We start from the raw sequence: 22184 nt of genomic DNA, 5'->3' as shown, positions 1-22184 counted from the left end.
GCAGATGGTTGTGGAGTGACAGGGAGAAGATTGCCAATGACCAAACCTTGGTCAAATAAGAAAAGAATGCGTCACTATACATAGTAGTCCTTCCCTGAGTGCTATGTGTGCTATGTGGTGGGGGAGATAGGGTTTCCTAGAGGAATGGAACAGGGCTAGAGAATTGAACTTGGGGTATGTCCTGCTTCTGTGTTTGTCTACCTTACAGATAGCTCAGGAAAGTTTCATCTGCAGTTTTGATTGCTGTGAACCTTCGATTGAACATGTATTAGATTGAACTAGACAGAATTAGTTCTATTCAGTTCAAAGTAGTCAAATACATAGACTTGAATAAAATATTGTATAAGCTGTTTTTTATTCAAAGTGCAATGTACATGGTTAGACAGACCCAGGCATGCTTGAAGGGGGATCACGTGATGGCGCTGTGAGGGTCCTCAGTAGCAGGGAATGAAGTTGTTCTTTAGGCAGCCTGAATGTAGGAAAAGGTGCAAACACAGGGCAGAATGGCTGTTTATTCTGACTAGTGGCCATGTTGGCTGTTGGGCATAGCCCCACACAAAGGGTTTTATAGTCAGTAAGGAGACAACAGATGCTGGTAGAGCAAACACCAGGGGAGGAGGTTTGGTGGTAGATGATGAAAGCCTGACGTGGCTATGGGAGGCAGATTTGAAAAGGGCTAGGGGGAGTGAGTTTTCAGGAGCCCCAGGCTAGGTCTTCATTAATGCGTCCCAGTTTGTCATTATCACACTCTAGTCCTTTTCCACACTGAGAATCCTCACTGCCTTCTGGCTTTTGAGTATTTGTGAAGAAATAAAGAGTGACTAAATTGAGGATATTTTGTCATCTTAACATCACACTTACTAGGTTTGGATGTTTATTGAAAAATAAAGTTTCAGGCCTTAGAAAATTTCTAGTTCTTTATGATCCATAATAAATACAAAATTAAATGATGCCCTATAGGTTGGAGGGTTTTGATGTAGTTGGTCTTATAGTGAATTAGGTGCTAGCATCTTTCTCATTTTAAGGTTGAAGAGATAAGCTGGGAAGGGTTGATGGTGCTCACAGAGGGAAAGTAGCAGGGGCTGTCTACTGTACCTGAGTCCTATGTCCTTTTTTCCCTGTTGTGCTAACCTAAAACCTGGAATAGAATGCATAGCACACCCCCGTTCATTTTTAGCTGGGTGGATCTTCTTTCAGCTTAGGAGTGTTCATTCTGAGACAGCCATGTGCAGGGATAGCAGAGCTGGAGGGACTGAGCTCAGAGTTCCAGCAGTAGGACTGTGCTGGCTCTTACTTACTGGACTCACCCATTTGCATGTCCTTTTTCTTAGGTTGGTAATGCCATAACTGTACTAGTATCCAAAGGAATCATCAGGGTAGGCCAGGCTGTCTGTCTTTGCCCTAGGTCCCTGGAGCAACTTAAAGTTGTAGGTGGAGGCTGTGCTGGGAAGCAACTGAAGATTTTTACTGTTGGAGCATTAGCTTACCCCATTTGACTTGTTTTGGAATGGTTGTTCATTACTAGAGCTTGTTCTCTGGGAAACTGAGAGATATTGTGTTCTAGGACACAGGCTGAACATCACAGCGGAGAATGACTGCCGGCGTTTGCACTGCTCCCTGCGAGACTTGAGTTCCCTGCTGCAGGCTGTGGGCCGATTAGCTGAATACTTCACTGGGGATGTGTTTGCTGCAAGGTTCAGTGATGCTCTCACAGTTGTGGAGAGGTAAGTTGGCTGTGCCATGCCCCCTTCCTTCAGAGCTCAACTCTCCTTTTTATGGGAGGGCAGCATGCAGCCCCATCAAGTGTCCTTTGTCCTTTTAGTCATGTACAGGTTAATATGGAGCAGACTACCGTTTGCTGTACTGAGCTTTTAAAGTCCCTCAGCTGCAAAACAGTGGGAAAGTTTCTTGTAGTTTTACTATGAGAATTAAATAAGGCACTTCATTTGGTATAAGACACAGAACAAGCAGTAAACACAAGCCAAGCTGTTACTTCATTGACAACCTTGTGTGTTGCCGTAAAGATGGTTTTGGACTCAGAAACTCTAGGCACAGTCAAGGTCCATCAAGAAAGCCCTACTGGGGGGTTGGGGATTTAGCTCAGTGGTAGAGTGCTTGCCTAGGAAGCGCAAGGCCCTGGGTTCGGTCCCCAGCTCCGAAAAAAAGAACAAAAAAAAAAAAAAAAAGAAAGCCCTACTGGGGCTGGGACAATACTTTGCAAGAGGGACATGAGTTTGATCTTCAGACCTAACATCAAAGAGCATAAAGCAAACAAACCAGCAAAAGAACAGTTAAAAACAAATCAAAAAAATCCAGGCACAGTGATGTGCACTTGTAATCCCAGCTCTGGGGAAGGAGACACAGTCTGATCCGAGACACCATCTCCTACTCAGTGAGCTTCTCACTGACAAAGGAAAAAAAGGAAAGGAAAGCCCCTGAGGAACAACACACAAGGTTGTCCTTTTGTCCTCTACACTGATATATAACATGTCCATGAACTTATTATACATGTACACATTTATGCACGAGAGGGAGGGAGGGGAAGGGGGCAGATTTCACTAGACAACAGCTTTCCTCTCCATGCACGCAGCTGGTGTTAGTGCTCTAGGTTTTTCAGGGTTGTTCAGTTCCATCAAGCTCCTGGGAAAGTTGTGCAGGCTGTAGTCCTGGCTGGAGTTTGGGTTCCAGGAAGAAATGCAGCTGTTTGCTGGGATATATCTCATTCGCCTGCCCAGTCCTCCCTCTAAAGATTTTGGACACTGAAGGACAGATAGAAGTGTTGGGAGCTGTAGACAGGTGATACTGGATTCGCAGCTGTGTAGGCACATGCACAGCTTGAAGCCTAGAGCCTGATGCTTCAATTCATGGAGTGGTCTCAACATGGGGAAGCAACCCCAAGAACTGAGCTAACTTGCATACCAAGTTTCTTACTTTGTTTATATGAGACAGGGTCCTGTTATGTAATCTGGCTAACCTAGAACTTACTATGTAGACCACCAGGCTGGCCTCTAATTCATAGAGATCCATGTCTCTGCTTCCACAACCCACTCATACCAATTTTTTTTTAAATGTACATTTTAGCTTAAAACTGACAATAACAGAGTTTTAAATCCCTTAACAACCACGTTAAGATAGCAGTAGTGAGCAGTAGTAGTCTGTGGTAGTCAGAAAAGTTCCCAGTGGTCTGACTCTTGTTTCATTTTACACTTTGAGAGGTGCGTCTTGCCGTTTTGCTTCTGAATAGATGTGGTAGTGGATACTGTGTTTGGTTCATATGTTAATGAGAAGGAACTTAAGATTTTAAGAGTTCGGGTTGGGGATTTAGCTCAGCAGTAGAGTGCTTGCCTAGCAAGCGCAAGACCCTGGGTTCGGTCCCCAGTTCCGAAAAAAAGAAAAAAAAAAAAAGATTTTAAGAGTTCAAATTCTAGGCTTTTTCCAAACTACAGAATTTTGAATTCCAGAGTGTAATTTTCTTCTCTGTCCTGTGCTATGCCCATTTCCACTAATGGTTTAGTAAGGATAGAATACATCTTCCTGTCTGAATTAGATAACCAGTATTTGAATGTGGCCCAGGAAGCAATTTAGATCTGTATGTCAGTCTGCTACCAAACACTGGTGAGATGACGTCAGAGAGCCTGAGCCATCATAAGGCCGTGTGTACCTGTCTACACAGCTTAGGGGTTCAACCTCAGCACTTAGACGCACCTGCTAGTTTGTCTGCATTAAGACTAGTGTGTGCAGTTGGTCGGTGGTGATCAGTGCCTTTAATCCCAGCACTTGGGAGGCAGAGGCAGAGGCAGGTGGATCTCTGAGTTTGAGGCCAGCCTGGTCTACAGAGTGAATTCTAGGACAGTCAGGGTTACATAGAGAAACTCTTGTCTTGAAACCCCACTCCCACCCCCCCACTCCCCGCCCAAAAGACTAGTATATGAGAGAAGGCTTTCCTATAGTCTCACGATCTGACTAGCCAGTATGATTACCAGTGTTTTCTTCTAGGTCACATAAAACCTGATATTACAGTTGCTGAACACATAGTAAATTACATGCTTAATGTACACACAATTTAAGGAGCTAAATACCAGAAGACTGGGAAAGATAGCTTAGCATACTGTAGGTGGCAAAGAGAGGAGGATGGCTGAGACTTGCTGCCCATCAGCCTAGATAGGTGTATCAAGAGAGTAAGGTAAGCGAAGCTAGAACAGAATACTTAAAAACCATCTATGGCCTCTGTACTGGCATGGCATACATACACAACTGTGGTTTTAACACTTGTTGTGCACAGTGCTATGTCGCTCACTGATAGTTGCTGTCGTTCCTGTTGCAGCAGAACTTCGTCTTAAGACTTTCAGTTAATGACTTGACTCTTTACTCTTGCTTTCTTGACTCTGTGGAAGTGCCCTTCACACTGTTCTCCAACCCTCAGTCCATATATGGTTTCCTTGTGGAATAAAGTTGTGCATTCCATACATCTGAGAGGAACATTTTCTAGAGCACAGGTTTCCTTTTTTCAGTACTAAGCTCTTTCGAGATGGTGATTTCCAGGCCCCCAACATGCCTTGGCCTGGGATCAAGCAGCTGCCCCTGTAGTGACCTCCTCAGTTGAGAGGTATGCTTGCAGGGTTGTATGGAGTTGGCCAGAATTTCTGCAGTGCTACTCTGCTCACTCAGCTCAGGAAGGACAGAGCATAGAGGGCCTTCCTGTGTCCTAAAGGAGCTCTCTGCTGTGCCTAGTGCTCGACATACACAGTGGTCCTTGAATAACCTACACACTTGACTGTTTAACTGTCAACATCTCAGTTTATTCTAGAAAGATCTGTTCCCTCCATCTGTTTGTTACAGTGTGCTATCATCAATTTATCATCAATAATTTCTAATCTTCAGAGAAGTTGACAGAATAATATGAGAAGAAGGGAGATAGGATGGATGGATATGAACCAACCACTTAGATTCTAGATTCTACAGCAGACATTTTACCCCTTATTATATATTGATCTATTGTAAACGTTGAAATGAGTTTGTTTCTCATGCAGATCTTTAGATAAATTGTCAAAAGAGCAGGCTTGCTTTCTCAAAATATTTTTTCTTTATAAAATAGTATATATATATATATCTGGGCAGAGATCATATGTATAATCTTAGCACTTGAGAGGCTGAGGTAAGAGGATCAGAGGACCAGTCTGCGCTACATAGTAATACACTGCAAAAAAGAAAAGTGTGTACATACATGCACATGGCATTAGATATCCATAGTATCCAATCTAGGGATGTAGAAAAGTAGAGAGGAAGCCGCAGTCTACCTACCTCCTCTACCCCACCTCTAGAGTAAACTGTGCCAGGGTGTTCTTCTGGTGAAAAAGTTTTCAGCCTTTCCTCTGTTGCATGTGCACATGTGAATGTGCCACAGTGTGTGTGTAATTGTGTGTGTATGTATGTGTGTGTGTGTGTGTGTGTGTGTGTGTGTGTGTGTGTGAGAGAGAGAGAGAGAGAGAGAGAGAGAGAGAGAGAGAGAGAGAGTGTGAGTGCGTGTATAGGTCAAAGGACAACTTGTGGAAGTAGGTTCTATCCTACTATGTGGGTTCCAGGTGAATGGGCTTGGTGGCAGGTGCCTTTACCCACTGAGCCATCCCACCAGATGTTGTTTTTAGGCTTTTTGATAATATAAATGCTGTGGTGCTTTAGAAAATGGTTTTATATATAGCCTTACTTTACAGCTCTATTTTCTTGGAAAGAATTGGAGATCAGCTTTTTTTTTTTTCTGTCTCAAAGTTAGCAGTCGGGTTTCCTTTGACACCTTGTCTGTGCTGGGTTTTCTTTTTGGGGGGGGGGCTCTCTCATGCTTATGTCCTTTCTCACCTACTCCTTTGTCAACAGGTTGGTCAAAGTTACTCTTTATGGATCTCAGATAAAACTGTACAACATTGAAACAGCCGTGCCATCAGTGTTGAAACCTGACCTCATTGATGTGTAAGTAAAGTGTTGTGAGTGCACCTTCTCAAGGGGGACGTTGATCCTATCTCCAGATGAACTGCAGTCACCCAACAGTAGTGGCTGCCACACATAGAGGGGGAAATTCTTCATTTGACCCTAGAAAGACAGATTGTTGAGTATTTCGGGGTTAGTGTAATTGCTTGAACTAAAGAGAGCAGGGGTGAGGCTCTACAGGGCAGGCACTACAGGAAACAGCAGGGAAGAGCTATGAAGTTAAGAATTGGTGAGCACTGAAAGGTACTTGGGAACGGCGTAGAAACACCTGAACCCTGTGTCTCTCACCCTGCACGTTGCTCACATCCACTGATAGAGTTGGTAGATAGTAGAAAAACCCAACCATTTCACACTCCGATGCATCCAACAAGGGGCAGGGGATATATGCGCTATAAACTGAGCATCCTCTAATTAACTCCAGTCTCATACTCCTTGTGGCCTCATGTTGAGGATTTAGTCCCCACGATAGCACTTCTGCATCTGCGTTCCACTGCCAGCTGCTGCTCCAGCTGTGCTTCTTATGCTGCTGGCTGGAAGTTGGGATGCCCATGTCTTCCTCTACAGATTGTGTTCATTTGCTGTAGTGAGTCTCAGAACTTGGCAAGACACATCTAGGTTTATTAGAAGAGATGAGTAGAGCAAGATTCATGAGGAGTTCTCTAGGGCCTCCCTGTCTTTGCTGGGCAGACTCCCTCCAAGAGCCTGCAAGTGTTCTGTGATTGAGAGCTCACATAGTCCCCTTCGGGTTAGTATGGAAGCGTGACTGATGGGCTAAGTCATCCGGGAATCCTTTAGTCCTTTTACCCTCTCCAGAGGCTAAATGTTGCTAAAATCCTAACCCACCAAGCACATTGCTGGTTCCCTGGCAGTTTGGCCTTATCCCCTAGCAATCTAGGGACTTTCTAGAAATTGCCTTGCTTAACATATGCTCGGGTGTGTTGGGAAGGGTTGTTAAAAGTAACAAAAAAAAAAAAGTCTTTGACCATTCTGAAGCTATTTCAGTAACTGAGGGCAAAGATCAAATGTTTTCAAGATGTCTTTATTTGAGGGAAGGTTGAAAGAACCATGGGAACTGTACACCAGCAATTTGTCCAAACCAAAATTCAACATTTTCCTTCAGATTTTAAGTTTGATAGGATGGCCCAGAGCCCAGATGTTTCTATATTAAATTAGAATCTCAGGTTACTTTGACACTTGACTCAAGATACTCATATAGAGTATGTATACTGGGAAGTGCATGGAAGAGTGACCTGGAAGGGTTAGCATCAGGAGACTGGAAATGAAACCTTATCCCTGTTAGACTGCCCAGAAGGCTTGCTCAGGTCTACAGCAGGGACTGATAAACCATGACCACACACACACACACACACACACACACACACACACACACACACACACACACACAACTTAAAAGTACAGAGAAGAGGACCAAGCTGCAACAGTTAAGACCTTTTTCCCCATCTTGGCTGAGGCAGTAGTTAATGGAGTAGAAGAGGTGTTCCAGTGAGTAAGCAGAAACAACAGACTCTCCATAGAGACTGAAAAGAAAAAGATGTACAGTGGGCTGGGACAGTAGAAACATGATGCTTAGCACCCAGCTACTTCAGGGTACCCTTTGTGTAAAGATTAAGTCAGAGGAAACTCATGCCTTTTGAAACTCCCCTCTGGGAAACTTGACTGTCAACTCAGGTTTTGCATTTGACAGACAGGTGAGCCAGCTGTGCTTCAGTTTGGAGGTGCAGAGCCTTTAGCTGAATCTGCTGGGGCTGAGGGCAGAAGTTGGGCAGAGAGTAGTGAGCCTGTGCACTTTGAGCATGCTTCATGGGAACACAGCCGTGGGCCTTCGTTTGCATAGCAGCTGTGGCCAGCTGACTAGCACTAGCTGAGAGTGTGTGGTCTCAAGGTCTAAATGTTAAAAACTTCAGTTCTAATAAAAAAAAATGTGTGGCTGGACAGTGGTGTTGTACACCTTTAATAACAGCACTCATAAGGCAGAGGCAGGAGAATCTCTGTGAGTTCAAGGCCAGCCTAATCTACAGAGTGAGTTCCAGGACAGTCAGGGATTCTTGGTAAAACCCTATCTTGAAAAAAAAAAAAGAACAAAAAACAACCAAGCAAAAACAGAACAAAACAAACCAACATGAAGAAAAAATGCTATTCTTTTCAGCTGCAAATTGAACAGGGGAAAGAGACTTATTTATTATAGTTTTATATTTAAAAATGTTACTTTCTTCTTTGAGAACTAGAGAAATCGGTTTGGCAGCTCCTAAGCAAGTTGCCAGTTGGCTGTTGGCCAGGACAGCTTGCACAGGCAGGGTTACAGGAGGCTGGAGGTCCCGCCTGACGCCGCCTCCTCCTCGTAGAGCTCTCTGGTGTATGCACTATGTAGATTGAAATGCTTAGATTCTAGTCACTGGCCTCACTGGCCTTAGTTTTGATTCTTAGACCATAAGTAAAAGGTAGAAAATGGTCTTTGGATTCCAAATATGAAAAAGAAACCAGCTGCCTGTTAAGAATTTCTATATTTTCCTGCTTTGTGCTACTTCGTTTCTTTCTTAACAAAAAGCTACAGATTTTTGAAAATCTGTAGAACGTAGTTTAAGAAGGGAAAACAAACAAAACTGTAGAATAGAATACAATACCTTCATTAGCCTGGAGTTATGAATTGATTTGCCATGTTTGCCTTTGGTTCTGGGAATTTCTGTATGTTTGCATTCTTAGGTCCTTTTTGTTTTTGTTGAGCAAGTTGACACAAATCAGATAGAGTGTTGCTTCATCCATAAACCCTTCAGGTATCTCTTGGGAGGAGCAGGGCTGCTTTATAGAACTACATTACCATTGTAACCCCTTAAACGCTGCAAGCTGGGCTGGAGAGATGGCTCAGCTGCTAAAGGCTAGACTCACAACCGAAAATATAAAAAGCTGCAAGTTATTGCATTGCATACACACATAGCTGAGGGTTTGATCATAATCCAACGTTAAGTCTATCTCCTATAATCTAGAGTAGTCCCTAGTTATATATGATTTGCAAGTAAGTAGAGGTGTGTATCAGAAAGAAAGAGGCAGACAGATACCATGGAACTCCAGGCCTTAAGCTTACTGTTTAAAGAATGTCCTACAGTCCAGACTTAGTTTCAGCCTTAGGCTAAGCATTTGCAGAAAGATGGCTGTGTCCTATGATGCCTTTTGTCTTACGTCATGTCAGTGGGCACTTGGCTAGTTGTTGACGCTGTTTTGAAGTGATCTCTGTCTCCATCCTAGCTCTGTCCATGAGCAGGCTCCAGAAACTGTGGTGCATGAGTTGCCCCTCGTACCGAGCTAGGCCTTGCTCTTTATCATTGTGATATCTCCACTAAAGGAACAGAACTCCTGTGGGGAATGCACTAAGTTTTGGGGCAGGATACTCCTGGAGAATGTTGTAGAGACACTAAATAAGGAAGTGGTTCCTGAACGTGTCTAGAATATGCAAGAACACATAGGAGCTGGCTTGAATTTCCTGGTTATACTTGGTCAGAAATTAAAAAAAAAAAATGACAGTGATTATACTATTTTGAGTAAAAATAGTCCATATGGTCATCCTTTTTTTGGGGGGGGAAAGAATCATTAGTCTGCATTGACAGTGTAATGGTGACTGAAAAAGGGGTCTTCATGGTGCCCGTATAATGGGGAACTCTATATTTAGACCTTATCAGAACAGCTCGGGTTGCTTAGTAGGAAAGAAGACTTTTAACTAGTGTTTTAGACTGGACTTCTGCCTTGCCTCTGTAAGATCTGTTTTTTAAATCATCTTTGATGAGTTGTGAGCTTTTGGAATTTTATATGTTCTGGGTCTTTGTCTGCTTTTTTCTCTAACTGACCTGGAATAGGCAGTGTAGACCACGCTGGCCTTAAACGCAGATATCTGCTTGCTTCTGCCTCTAAGAACTAAGATTAAAGATGTACCTGGCATGTTTTGGGGGTTTCGTTTGTTTGTTTGGCTATTTTCGGTGTTTTTTTAAACAGGCGAACTAAACAAGTAGTTTGGGCTGATTTGGAACCTGGAGTGTTCTTACCTCAGCCTCTGGAGTGCAGGGGTCACAAGTATGTACCACCATGCTTGGTTTCATTGCAAAATTTAAGTGTGTATTTTATACATGTGTGACCCAGTGCTGCCTTTGCAGAAGCCAGCCACCTGGATGCTCCAGGTAGACAGATACTTAGAGGGAAAGTTGAGCTTTGGAATCTTCTGTCAAAGCTGTGTAATACCATTACTTATCTAGACCAGAGTAAATTTTTACAGTTTTATATTTAGCACATTTTCCTTATATTTGTCATCTTAAATAAATTATGTGTCACAGAAAGATTAAGATCTGGTAGATATTTAGGAACTGCCATGTGTGTTCTCAGCAATGGTGGTCATATAGAGACAGTGTGAGCAGTTGATTGATTCTGTGCCATCCCCATGTCTTGAAATGCTCTGCACAGCGGATGGAGTTCTTTTCTTCCCTGTGGAGACAAGCTCATGCCACCAGGCTCACCTGGCCCTCTCAGATCACTGCTTCTTTCCTCCTTGCAGGCACGCTCAGTCACTTGCAGCTCTCCAGGCCTACTCCCACTGGTTGGCACAGTATTGCAGCGAAGCCCATCGACAGAACACACAGCAGTTTGTGACACTCATCTCTACCACAATGGATGCCATCACACCTCTCATCAGCACCAAGGTCTTAAGACAGAAAATGTTGCACCTGTTACTCAACTCTCTCCATAGTCATGTTCACCATAAGACCAAAATGCTATCCTGACTGGGTGGCTATATTGCTTCAAGTTCCCTTAAAATGTTTTTTTTTTTTTTTTTAAATCACCTTTATTTACTTGTGTGTGCCCATGTGTGCACAAATGCCACAGCATGCCTGTGGAAGTCAGGGAATAACTGGTAGGAGTTGGTTCTCTTTTTCACCATACTGGTCCCTGGGATCAAACTTAGGTAATAAAGTTTGTGTTGGTAAGGACCTTTCCCCTCCGAGCCTTCTTGCCAGCCCTCATGTGTCTTTTTCAGGTGTAGTCTTGTGTGTGCTCATATCGCTCATACAGTACCTACACACTTTTATTGATTAAAAAGTTTTGCTACTGTTTGATCTCATTCCTTGAAACAGTATTGCTCACAGTCAAGACTGGTGGCAGTCCTTCTAGATGTGTTTCTGTGATTTTACAGACAGTTGTAGGTAGTTGGAGGGACTGCTCTTATTCCCCATGTGCTTTGATTTCTTTTAAATATACAGAGCAACTCGAGTTTTCGTAGTACCCATTGTTTTCCTATGAGGATGTGTTTTGACTTTCTCATTGATGGAAAGATGCTCTCTTTTAATCTACTCTTTGACATATGCTAGAGGGCCTGGAGTGGTTTTCAGAAGTGAAGTTGCTAAGTAAATGTTATAGTTGTATAAAATGGACAGAACCTAGAAAGTCCTCAGCCCGGGAAGACTGCTGACTGAGTGGCACATGCATCCAAGGGCTCTTGCTATCCTTGCATACACAGGCAGTCAATTCTAATGAGAGCTGGGTTGACTTTCATAAACCTGTTGTATTTATAACGGTGATTTCTAAAAGTTCTGATGCCCCTGAGGAGTATGTTGCATAATTCACCTAGCTCTTGCTCCACTTTTAGGTAAATTTCATTGGGGGAAAAGTGGACTGGGAATTTAGCTCCGTTAGTAGAGTGCTTTCCTCACAGGTACGAAGCCTTGCATAGAAACTGGTTTGGTGGTACACACCTGAAATCCTAGCATTCAGGAATAAAGGTGGAATTAGGTCATCTTGGCTACATACTAAGTCCAAGGCGTCTGGACTGTACGAGACCTTGTGTTTAAATTAGTATATTTTTCGAAATATATACATTCAGAGATTATGGCTTTATTTTGTTATATGATTTCCTTAGAATAAGTAGAGATTATGGTGTTTAAAGGTGAGAAATATTTTGTGATTATAGGAATTACCATGATATATCCTTCTTAAATAATTCTGCAGACCGTGACCCTTTGGTGTGGTGTTTCTGCAGTCTTATCCATGTTGGTCCTTATTCTAAAAAGCCTTTTCAGATGCAGGCATGGCTATCAGTAGAGTGTGTGTGTTTAACACAGGCATGGCTGAGGCCAATTTCTAACCACTTCTTCCCAAGACCTTTTCTTTTATAGTTTGGAAATTGCCAGTGATTTGAACCAGATTTTTTTTAGGCATGTTGAAGTGACAGAAATAGGAGAGACCAGGAGACTGGTGAGATGAAATGCAGAAAGGAAGGGCTGAGTGAGACCTTGGCTTCATGAGGAGCCAGGGTAGGGACTCAGACTGCTACTGTGTTTGAAGAAAAGACTTGGACAGCATGCCAGCGAAGGCACTGTGTGATAGAACAGAGATATGCAAGTTGAGAGTGACTGGGAAGAAGGAAAAGAATGATGCTGACTTGAGGGCAGCAGCTAGTGGTGTGGAATAGAAGACAGTCCTTTGATTTGGGAGTCGTCATAGGAGACACTGCAGACACATCCTTCAGTGAATGGTATAGTTTGGCAGTCATTAGCTGCCGCCAACTGAAGAAACTGTCCAGTAGCAGTCACACAGAAGATGAAGTAAGCCAACATGTCACATGTCTTCTGTTTTTAGGTCCAAGACAAGTTGCTGCTGTCTGCGTGCCACCTACTGGTCTCACTAGCCACCACGGTGCGGCCTGTCTTTCTGATCAGTATCCCTGCAATGCAGAAGGTGTTCAACAGCATCATCGATGCCTCTGCCCAGCGCCTAACAGACAAGGTAGGACACATTCCATTTGGCTTCCTTGGAGTTCTGTGGTTGAGATCCAGGGAAGTGGAGGCAGAAGAGGCTGATTCTGATTTTACATTCTGAGTTGAAAGCCACCTCAACTACTCGAACTGCTTCTGTGGGCGGCACTGACACAACCTACTGGCTTTTCTGACTCACGGCCAAACTCCTGATTCAGATGGGAAAACTTTCCTATTCATAGGCAGAGACATCATTTGCCTCCTAAGGAGAGTCCCTGTGCTCGCCTAGGTTCAGGCCAGTCTGGCTTATATTCTCACACATGTTTGTTCTGGGGTTGAGAAGCTATTTGGAAGGCTTGGTAGTTAGGAGCAGGCGGTGGAGGAGGTAGGTGGATTAACAGATAGGTTCTTCAGAGACCTGAATGTGAGCAAGAGAGTGTTCTTGTGAGCCTGTTCTTAGCGGTTTCTTGTGGGTCAGAAGGCAGCATCAAAGGCCACGCTAGATTCTGTGTCTACTGAGATTTCTCCCTCTCAGGCTTTGGATGCCAGATTGAGCAGGGTGAACACCAGCTAGGCTTCTTGAGGCTGACCCTGTACATTGAGACCCAGACTTGGGGTTACTTTTGTTTTTCTCTTTCCTGCCTGGGTGCCTTTAGGTGGAGGATAGCCAGGCTGTAAGAAAGACATCTAGTATCTAAAGCAGAGTGTACAGGGTACTAAATGTTATGTATGTCTCTATTGACTATCAGCTTTCAATTCCTTTTGACCTTTGATGGATGCCTTTGGGTTCCTTCTAGGCACAGGTGTTGGTTTGCCGTGCACTTTCTAACACCTTGCTTCTTCCATGGCCAAATCTTCCTGAGAGTGAGCAGCAGTGGCCCCTGCGCTCCATCAACCATGCCAGCCTCATCTCTGCACTCTCCCGGGACTACCACAGCCTGAAGCCCAGTGCTGCTGCCCCCCAGAGAAAGATGCCACTGGATGACAGTAAGTAGCTCCTGTGTAGACGTTTGCACCTAAAGCCCTGGAGGTGACTTCCTTTGTTTATAGCAGCATCACTGCTCCACAGAAAAGGCTCAGATAGCAAGATACTTACCAAAGGAATTAATTCACTAGTACGTTTGCTGGACGTACTTCCTGAGAACATTCTCCTGAGGGTTGGAAGCCTAAAGAAAACCTCTGTAGAACCTCTGCGAGTGGGGTGCCTCCATCTATAAGCCCTAGGCTGACTGTGAACCTACTTCAGATACTTATGTGAACTGTCTTCTGAGTGGCCTTAACCTTTTCCAAATAAAAGCGTTTCAGAGGTTTTGGAAGAATATGTGCCTTTACATGTAATACTGAGATGTGAGTATTTACACATTAACAAGGAGAAAGAAATGAGACGATTCTAAATCACAGAAAAAGGATCAAGTTTCTTTGAAAATAACAACTACAAAATATTTTTAAAACATCTTTTCACATTAAGAGTAATGAAACATGTGGATGGTGTTGCTTGTAGATTAATGCCAACAGTAATGCCCTGAAATATCCCAGGTGGCAATAAAGCTCTTTTTGTTAGTGTGCTTGAGTTAGCTCTGACTGTATGTCTCAGGCCAGCTTGGAATGCATATAGTCCATGCTGGGCCAAAACTTGTGATCTCTCTGGCTCACATTTTCTTCACAGTAACCTGCTTTAACCACCGGTTTTCTTTGTTTTTTTGAGATGACTTTTCTAGAACTCATCACATAGACTAGGTTAGCTGACCAGTGACTACCAGCCCAGGATGGCCCCACCCACAAGGGGCCTTCCCACCCTTGATCACTAATGGAGAAAATGCCTTACAGCTGGATCTCATGGAGGCATTTCCTCAAAGGAGGCTCCTTTCTCTGTGATAACTCCAGAGACAAGTTGACAAACAAAACCAGCCATACAATATCAGACTATAGGCCTGACAGGCCAAAGATTGATCAAGCAATTTGTCCTGAAGCCAGCACTATTACACTGTATGGTAGGCTGTGCTTACGTGGTCAGCAGGTTGGGTGCTTGCTGAAGGGAGATGAGTCTGTTCTCCTCTGCTAATTGCCTGGCCGTTTGTCTCACCAGTCTCCTCATTAGTTATAGGGTGTTTGGTTGGCTAGTTGGTGTTTTGTGGAGAAGCAGAGGGTGTGTGTGTGTGTGTGTGTGTGTGTGTGTGTGTGTGTGTGTGTGTGTGTGTGTCTGTCTGTCTGTCTGTCTGTCTGGGAGTGTGTGTGTGTATGTGTGTTGAGTGTGTGTGTTTGGGAGTGTGTGTGTGTGAGTGTGTATGTTTGGGAGTGTGTGTGTTTGTGTGTGTGAGTGTGTGTGTTTGGGAGTGTGTGTGTGTGTGTGTGTGTGTGTGTGTGTGTGTGTGTTTATGTGTGTGTGTTGGGAGTGTGTGTGTGTTTATGTGTGTCTCCTGGAGCTCAGGCTGCTTCAGACTCAGCTCTGCAGCTGAGGATGACCTTGAACTTTCACTCCTGTCTCCTGAGTGATGGAATTAAAAGGCACCACTACACCCAGCTTCGATGTGATTCTGAGTATTGAGCCCGGGGCCTTGTGCTTATTAGGCAAGAACCTGAGCTATGTCCCCAGCCCACCATCTGTTTGATTGGTTACTAGTGGGTAGAGGGGGAGAAGGCATATGTCCAAGTGTGCAGACATGAGGACAACTGGAGTCTTGAAGGTAAGAAGGAAGAGGAGAGAGATAAGGACATGGCGCTTCTGGGGTCCTGTAATGAAAGAGATACATTCTATTGATTAGTAAGACTTCCCTCTTGTCTTCCTGGTCTCTCTGTAAGATTCTCCCCTCCCTTGTGTATGCTCCCTCTAATTATACTGTGTGTCAGACAACACATAACTCAGCTTCATCTTGACTTACAGCCAAAGTGATTATTCACCAGACACTTAGTGTCTTTGAAGATATCGTGGAGAATATTTCTGGGGAATCCACCAAGTCGCGGCAGATCTGCTACCAGTCACTGCAGGAATCTGTTCAGGTCTCCCTGGCCCTCTTTCCAGCTTTTATCCATCAGTCAGGTAAAAATTGGCTCAGAGGCCTGCGTCATGGATGATGGTGTTCACAAGGGCTAGAGTGCCTGCTTAGATCTGCAGAGCAGCCGGGCTGGGCTGTGCTCAGTGAGGGCATGCACACAGACAAAGGAAGGCAAATCGTGAGAGGAGAACAGAGAGGAAAGGAGAGGAGAACAGAGCCTGTCCTGTGACCTGGAGTTGCTTGCAGCCCCCTGCCTACTTTTCCTTTGTAAATTAAGGTGGGTGGGTGAGAGTAGGCATCATAACGGCAGGAAGGAGAGGAAAGAAGAAAGGTAGGTGCTGCTGACTTAGCCCCTGGCTGTTTCTCAACCCACCGTCAGTGCTGCTGACACTCTGGACATATTGTCTGACTCCTGGAGGCATTCACAGTAGACTTGTCAGTGTTAGGCAGCAGGGCATTTGTAGCTTAGATGCACTGATTGTAAGCACTTTGCAAATGGTAAGAACCAAAATGTCCCATGTGACTGACATTGCAACCTGGATATGGAACCACGCTAACCAGAATCAATAAGTCCATTTGGTGGCCCAGGGCAGTGTGACCTGAGTGCTCTGTCATTATCTACTTTTATCCACTTAACCTTGACCTACTACAGGGATGATTGGTCTTAGAGAGAAATGCCAAGGTACTCAGGTGTTGACCCAGTTGGATAATTTCTTGGATGTGAGCATAAAGTGGTTCATTTTCATTGAGAGTGCTGACCATGCTGGATGCGGGACAGTGTGCTGGGCTTCAAGATGAGACAACTCCATTTCCTACTGTGAGCAGTCAGGCAGCTGTTCCCAGGATCAGAGCCGTGTTCTCAGCAGGCCCTTAATCATCTTCCACTTTCTTTCATTGGCTCTGATGGTGTTGGGGACATTTCTTCCAAACGACGCATTAGAGAGAGATGACAGTGCAGATTGCAAAGGAAAATTGATGAAGCCAGGGATGTCATTAGTCCCCGTGCACAGGGTATTGACTGTTTGCCTTGTCCTTCCTTTAGATGTGACTGATGAGATGCTGAGCTTCTTCCTCACCTTGTTCCGAGGCCTTAGAGTGCAGATGGGCGTGCCTTTCACCGAGCAGATCATACAGACTTTCCTCAACATGTTTACCAGGTAACTACACACCACTGCCCAGCACTTTGGAGTCAAGGGACAAGTCTGCTACAAAATGCAGGACTTTCTGCTCCTTTCCTGTGCTTGCTGTAAGCACCACTTTCTCTTGCTTGCAGAGAGCAGTTGGCTGAGAGTATCCTCCATGAAGGCAGTACTGGCTGCCGGGTGGTGGAGAAGTTCTTGAAGATCCTACAAGTGGTTGTTCAGGAGCCTGGCCAGGTGTTCAAGCCTTTCCTCCCCAGCATCATTGCGCTGTGCATGGAGCAAGTGTACCCCATCATTGCTGAGGTAGGTGGGGCCAGGGGAAAGTGCCTTGTGTTTTCTCAATATTCTTGTAAATAGTTTTTGGAGGTTCCCCCCGCCCAGAAATGGATACATCATACACATAATACACAAAAAATTAACACAATAAAAAGAGTAAGTGTTTGTGGATGCCTAGAGTTTTTCAATGCTCATAACTCATAGCTGGAGAGATGGCCCAGCAGTTAGTATGTACTGCTCTTCCAGAGGACCTCTCCTCCCTGTCCCCAAGAATGTTTTCACCTTGGTGGTCTTATTCAAGGCGGGCTCTTGGTGACAATTCAGGTAGAGCTTTTAGTTGTCTGGGAACGTGAAAGGACAGGCACTGATTGACTATAGCAAGACCCAGAGTCAGCATAGACACAGACTGGATGTGACAGCAGTAGTTGGTGAATGGGAGCTGTTCTTACAGCTGTCCCCATGACCAAAGTCCAGGGTCCTGGGTACTGAGCCACACATGGCTGTGCAGCTGACAGTAATGTGGCTTGTGTGCTTGCCTAGGTAACTTGGACATTTGGGCTTAAGTTAGGAAATTGTGCTTCGGTGACCTCTGCGCTCTCAGAATCCTGATGGCGGCTGCAGGAAAAGGAGCTGCACACAGGCAGCAATTAGCACAGCGTGTTGCCTCTCCTGGGAGACCTTTAGATTCCCAGATTCCTAAGTGCTGTCCAGACTTTCTCTTGGGTAACAGTGCTGCTTTTAGGGCATCTTACTGTCATTAGCCTCTCAGGTTGCATAAAGGTTAGCCAGCTCCCTATTTCCATCCTGGGAGAGGGGTGGGCATAACCTGAAAAATAGGACCGAAGTGGCTGCTTTCTGAATAGAAGATCTACATTTTCATTGTCTTTGCATGTTGTAGCCCTTCTTCCTGTTGTTTAAAGCTGAGAGACTTGTTAGTAAGAGCTTCCTGGTACTCATCCTAATGTCTCAAGTGCAGTCCTGTCTCTCTAAGCACTCCTGGTGAACTGCCCCCTCAGATGGCTCAGAGCCTTCTGCATGGGAAGTGGCAGAAGTGTGGGTGGGATGTGAATACTGGCTACTGTTTGGCACCTCTTAGGCTTCTGTGGTGGCCTATACGCCAAGAGGCCTCCAAGCTGCGCGGAGGGAAGGTGCAGTGTTGTGTGAATTTCTCTGCAGCGCCCGTCCCCTGATGTCAAGGCTGAGCTGTTTGAGCTCCTTTTTCGAACGCTCCATCACAACTGGCGGTACTTCTTTAAGTCCACTGTCCTAGCTAGCGTGCAGAGGGGTATTGCCGAGGAGCAGATGGAGAATGAACCCCAGTTCAGTGCCATCATGCAGGTAAGGTAGAGTGCTTGCTTGTGAAGCCGCTGTGTGCCCTGAGAATATGTGGGCCTTGTTCCTGGGTGTCACCTACATTCTTTGGCCCTTGGCCCTTGGGTTCTTCTCAGGCATGTGGCCCCCTTCTTCCAACCTGGCCCTATAGCAAGTGTGGGGTCACACTGAGCTCTGACCCTGTTAGTATTTTAAAAAGTTAGATTCTTGGTGCTTCAGTCTCTTCATCTGTAAAGTGTTAGTACTGCTAGTTCCCAGGGTTATTGTGAGGTAAAGGAGAAGGCACATCATATACACGACAGCAGCAGATGTGTGCTGCATCACCCCTTTCCTTTATCAGCAGTGTCAGGAGGGACCTTTGTTGGACACATGTGGTGGCGCATGTAATTCCAGTCCACGTGGGCTGAAGAGTAAGACGCCATCTGCCTGAGAGCTGCCCGGTTCTTCTTTATAGGACACTACGCAGCTAGGATCTCTGGAGAGCCCAGCAGTCTGCATTTGGAAAGGACATTCTGCCTCCTATCATGATGCCCTGTTCAGGGCTTGGGCTTGGTGTGTTCTAGTGTTGGCAGACTTCTTTAACTGAGCTATGGCCTCTCACCCGAGGCTTATAGAAGTCTCTTTGAAAGAGTTTCATAGTTGAGCAATTTCTTAGAGTGTTACATATGTGGCTGAGCATATGATGTAGCAGTCTAAGGTAAATGACAGCATATGCTCACGCAGCCTGTAGAGACACCTGCAGCTGTTTTCATGATTGCTCTAGACTGGAAACAATCTAAATAGTCACCAGCTCTGCAAGGATGAGCCCACTGGCACAGGTGGGCCATCCCTCAGAAGTGAGGGACACTCCACTACAGTGGAGATGAACATACCTTGTGCTACGTGGAAAAAGCCAGAACCAAAGGCTTTGCCCCAGCCCAGCTTCAGTAACCCTGACATTAAGAGATAGATCCCACTACTATCGCATCGATGACAAGATTCCTTGTACAGCCAACAGCCCTGGGGTAGAGTAGCCACTTGATATAGGAAGAATTCCTGTAGGCTGCTAGCCTCTCCTCTCTGCCCCCCTCCCACCCCATCTCCCCATTTTCAGTTTGTATTGGAGCGGGAAATGTTGTATTGGGGTGTGTTTTCAATTTTCTCCTGAACTAGTGACTTCACACCTAGACATTTTACTTTAAGGCAGTTTACAAATATGCTGTTGCTTGACCCCAAAGTAGATGAAGTGATCGAGAAGGAACCTCTGAGGACTTGTGTCCTGTGAGGCATGTGTGCTAAGGAGAAGGAGAATCCCTGCAAGGATTGCCTAGGTAGGCAGGCAGGCTATGCTGTCTGCTCAGACTGCTCAAGGATTTGACTAGTGTGGGTGTCTTACTTCAAAGATGGGTTCTTGAAAAGATTCTAGAGCAGTGCTTCTCAACCTTTCTGGTGCTATGACCGTTTAATACAGTTCCTCTTGGTGGTGACTCCCAACCATAAAATTATTTTGTTGATTCTTTGTAACTATAATTTTGCTATTGTTATGAATTGTAATGTAAGTATCTGCTCTGTGACCCCTGTGGAGGTTCCGGCCCACAGGTTGAGAACCGCTGTTGTAAAGGTTCCTTTACAAAGGTGTAAATGAGACCAGAAGGAGTGAGGCCCATAGGAAGACTCGGGTGCTGAAGCACCAGAGGTGCACTACAGAGGTCTGCCCTGACGGCAGTATTGAGACTGGTGACTCGTCCTAGCCAGCCAGTGAGCTGCACGGTGTTGGTTCTGGTGTAAGGTAGAGGCCCTGGAGGGGTTGTGTCTGAGAAAGTTTAAATGCTGCTTATTAAATAGTAGTTTTACTCCTCAGGCTTTTGGACAGTCCTTTCTTCAACCTGACATCCACCTGTTCAAACAAAATCTCTTCTACTTGGAGACTCTGAACACGAAGCAGAAACTATACCACAAAGTAAGTACCCTCCTCTCCTGGAAGATCCCTCCTCATGTAGGAGTTCTGAGCCAAGTCTGAGTCCCTTGAGTCTGCTGGGGGAGTACTTTGGGGAACACACTAAGCCTGGGGTGGCCCCAAGGATCTTAGTGAGCCTCCTGTCCCATGCTCCTGCTCCTCTGCTTGCAGAAGATCTTCCGGACCACTATGCTGTTCCAGTTTGTGAACGTGCTGCTCCAGGTCCTGGTTCATAAGTCTCATGACCTTCTGCAGGAGGAGATCGGCATTGCCATTTACAACATGGCTTCTGTCGACTTTGATGGCTTCTTTGCAGCCTTTCTTCCAGAGTTCCTGACTAGCTGTGATGGTGTGGATGCCAATCAGAAAAATGTTCTGGGGCGGAATTTCAAGATGGATCGGGTAAGGAGAAAAGGCCAGGCTATGGGGAACACATGTGTGGGCGCTTGTGCTTGCTTCCTGTTCAGTGAGGGGCCTGTCTGGGTCTGGGTGTGGTTATCCTTAATAGTAGGTTGTCCTCAATACCTCAGAAACTTGCTGCTGGGGCTGGGTGTGGGGGGCACACTCTTTCTCAGGGACTTGGTTTCTGGAGCTTACACATTCTCTGTCTCAGCCGCTGAGACCCCAGGTCCTGGCCTCAGCAGGCCACACATTGTCAAGACTCTTTTTGTTCATCTCCCGCCCCTCAACACATATCTCTGCCTCCTCAATACACGTCTCTTAATGGTCTAGAAGGAACCATGCTGCCCCTCTGTGCTTTCAGGCAGGCTGAAAGATTGATACAACTTTGGGTCCTCAAGATATGTTGCTTGGCTGCCCTGGGCTTTCCTGTAGCTCTTCACAGTGCAGCACTGGCACAGCTCAAATTCATTAAAGGGGCCTCATAACACTGACCCTCTGTGCCACTGATCCCCCAGGGTGAAGTCACTCAAGGCACCACTGCCCCATGCTGTCAAGCTGTGTGTCTGCCCTCTTTCTGTGTTGTGTGGCCATAGCTCTTCCTTCCTGCTCTGTGTGCGTTAGGCCTTCTTTTGAACAAGTTCTTTTGGAAGCTTTTTGGATAAGCACTGCCCCTCTTGTCCCCTTGGGAGTTGAGACTGCTTGCTCCTGGTTTCTATTGGTGCTCTTCACTTCCATGCTGGAGTACTGTTCTGAGCACCTCTGGTCTCTCTCCCCCTCATTTGGCATGTGTTCTTGTGTCTTAGAATTGTCTTTTCTTTGGGGGTCTGTCTTGTTCTCTCTTTTCAGCCACTTGAATTGTTTTTCCTTGGTTTCCTCGAGACCAACTCCTAATATCTAATAGTTGTTTTGCAGTGGCATCAGTATTGGTCAACTTCTTGGTTAATACATTGGGTTCTAAATCTGGTCACTCCTAGGATGCATATTGAAAATGGAGAGGCGTGCTTGGCTCCACCGAGGGAGTTCTGGTTTGGTGTTTGGGAGCTGCTGACTGAAAACGTGCTGCTTGGTCAGTTTTTGGCTTGGTTTGGTTTGATTATTCTGAGATGAGGTCGCTTTGTAGCTTTTGCTGAACTTGGTTTGTGATCTTTCTCCCTCTGCCTCTCATATTTGAGCACTATCCACCTATTTTCTGCCCTCCTCCTCGATACACAGGGTCTTACTTTGGCCTGAAACTTATCGTATAGACCAGGTTGGTCTCAAATTCATAGAGATCCTTCTGCCTCTGCCTCCCAAGTGCTGGGGTTAAAGGTGAACACTACCAGGCCCTGTGCTATTCTTCAGGCTGAACTGAATCACTTTCCATGAGGTTGTG

General features: G+C 45.3%; 1 protein-coding gene across 5 annotated transcripts in view; it reads left to right on the top strand.

Moving 5' to 3' along the window:
* Xpo6 (exportin 6) overlaps nt 1-22184 on the top strand; it is an 89420-nt gene that overhangs the window by 65527 nt on the left and 1709 nt on the right. For all 5 annotated transcript variants that reach the window (NM_001011935.2, XM_063286040.1, XM_039107197.2 and 2 more), the window contains 11 exons: nt 1565-1724; nt 5872-5964; nt 10538-10682; nt 12616-12762; nt 13529-13718; nt 15613-15768; nt 16767-16881; nt 16998-17169; nt 18319-18480; nt 20315-20413; nt 20582-20812. In NM_001011935.2, the coding sequence (NP_001011935.2) occupies nt 1565-1724; nt 5872-5964; nt 10538-10682; nt 12616-12762; nt 13529-13718; nt 15613-15768; nt 16767-16881; nt 16998-17169; nt 18319-18480; nt 20315-20413; nt 20582-20812 (1670 nt within the window). The remainder of the gene's footprint in view (nt 1-1564; nt 1725-5871; nt 5965-10537; nt 10683-12615; nt 12763-13528; nt 13719-15612; nt 15769-16766; nt 16882-16997; nt 17170-18318; nt 18481-20314; nt 20414-20581; nt 20813-22184) is intronic.

This window comes from Rattus norvegicus, chromosome 1, assembly GCF_036323735.1.
Source record: "Rattus norvegicus strain BN/NHsdMcwi chromosome 1, GRCr8, whole genome shotgun sequence".
Classification (NCBI taxonomy): Eukaryota; Metazoa; Chordata; class Mammalia; order Rodentia; family Muridae; genus Rattus; species Rattus norvegicus.
This window is presented reverse-complemented; position numbering and strand designations above follow the sequence as displayed.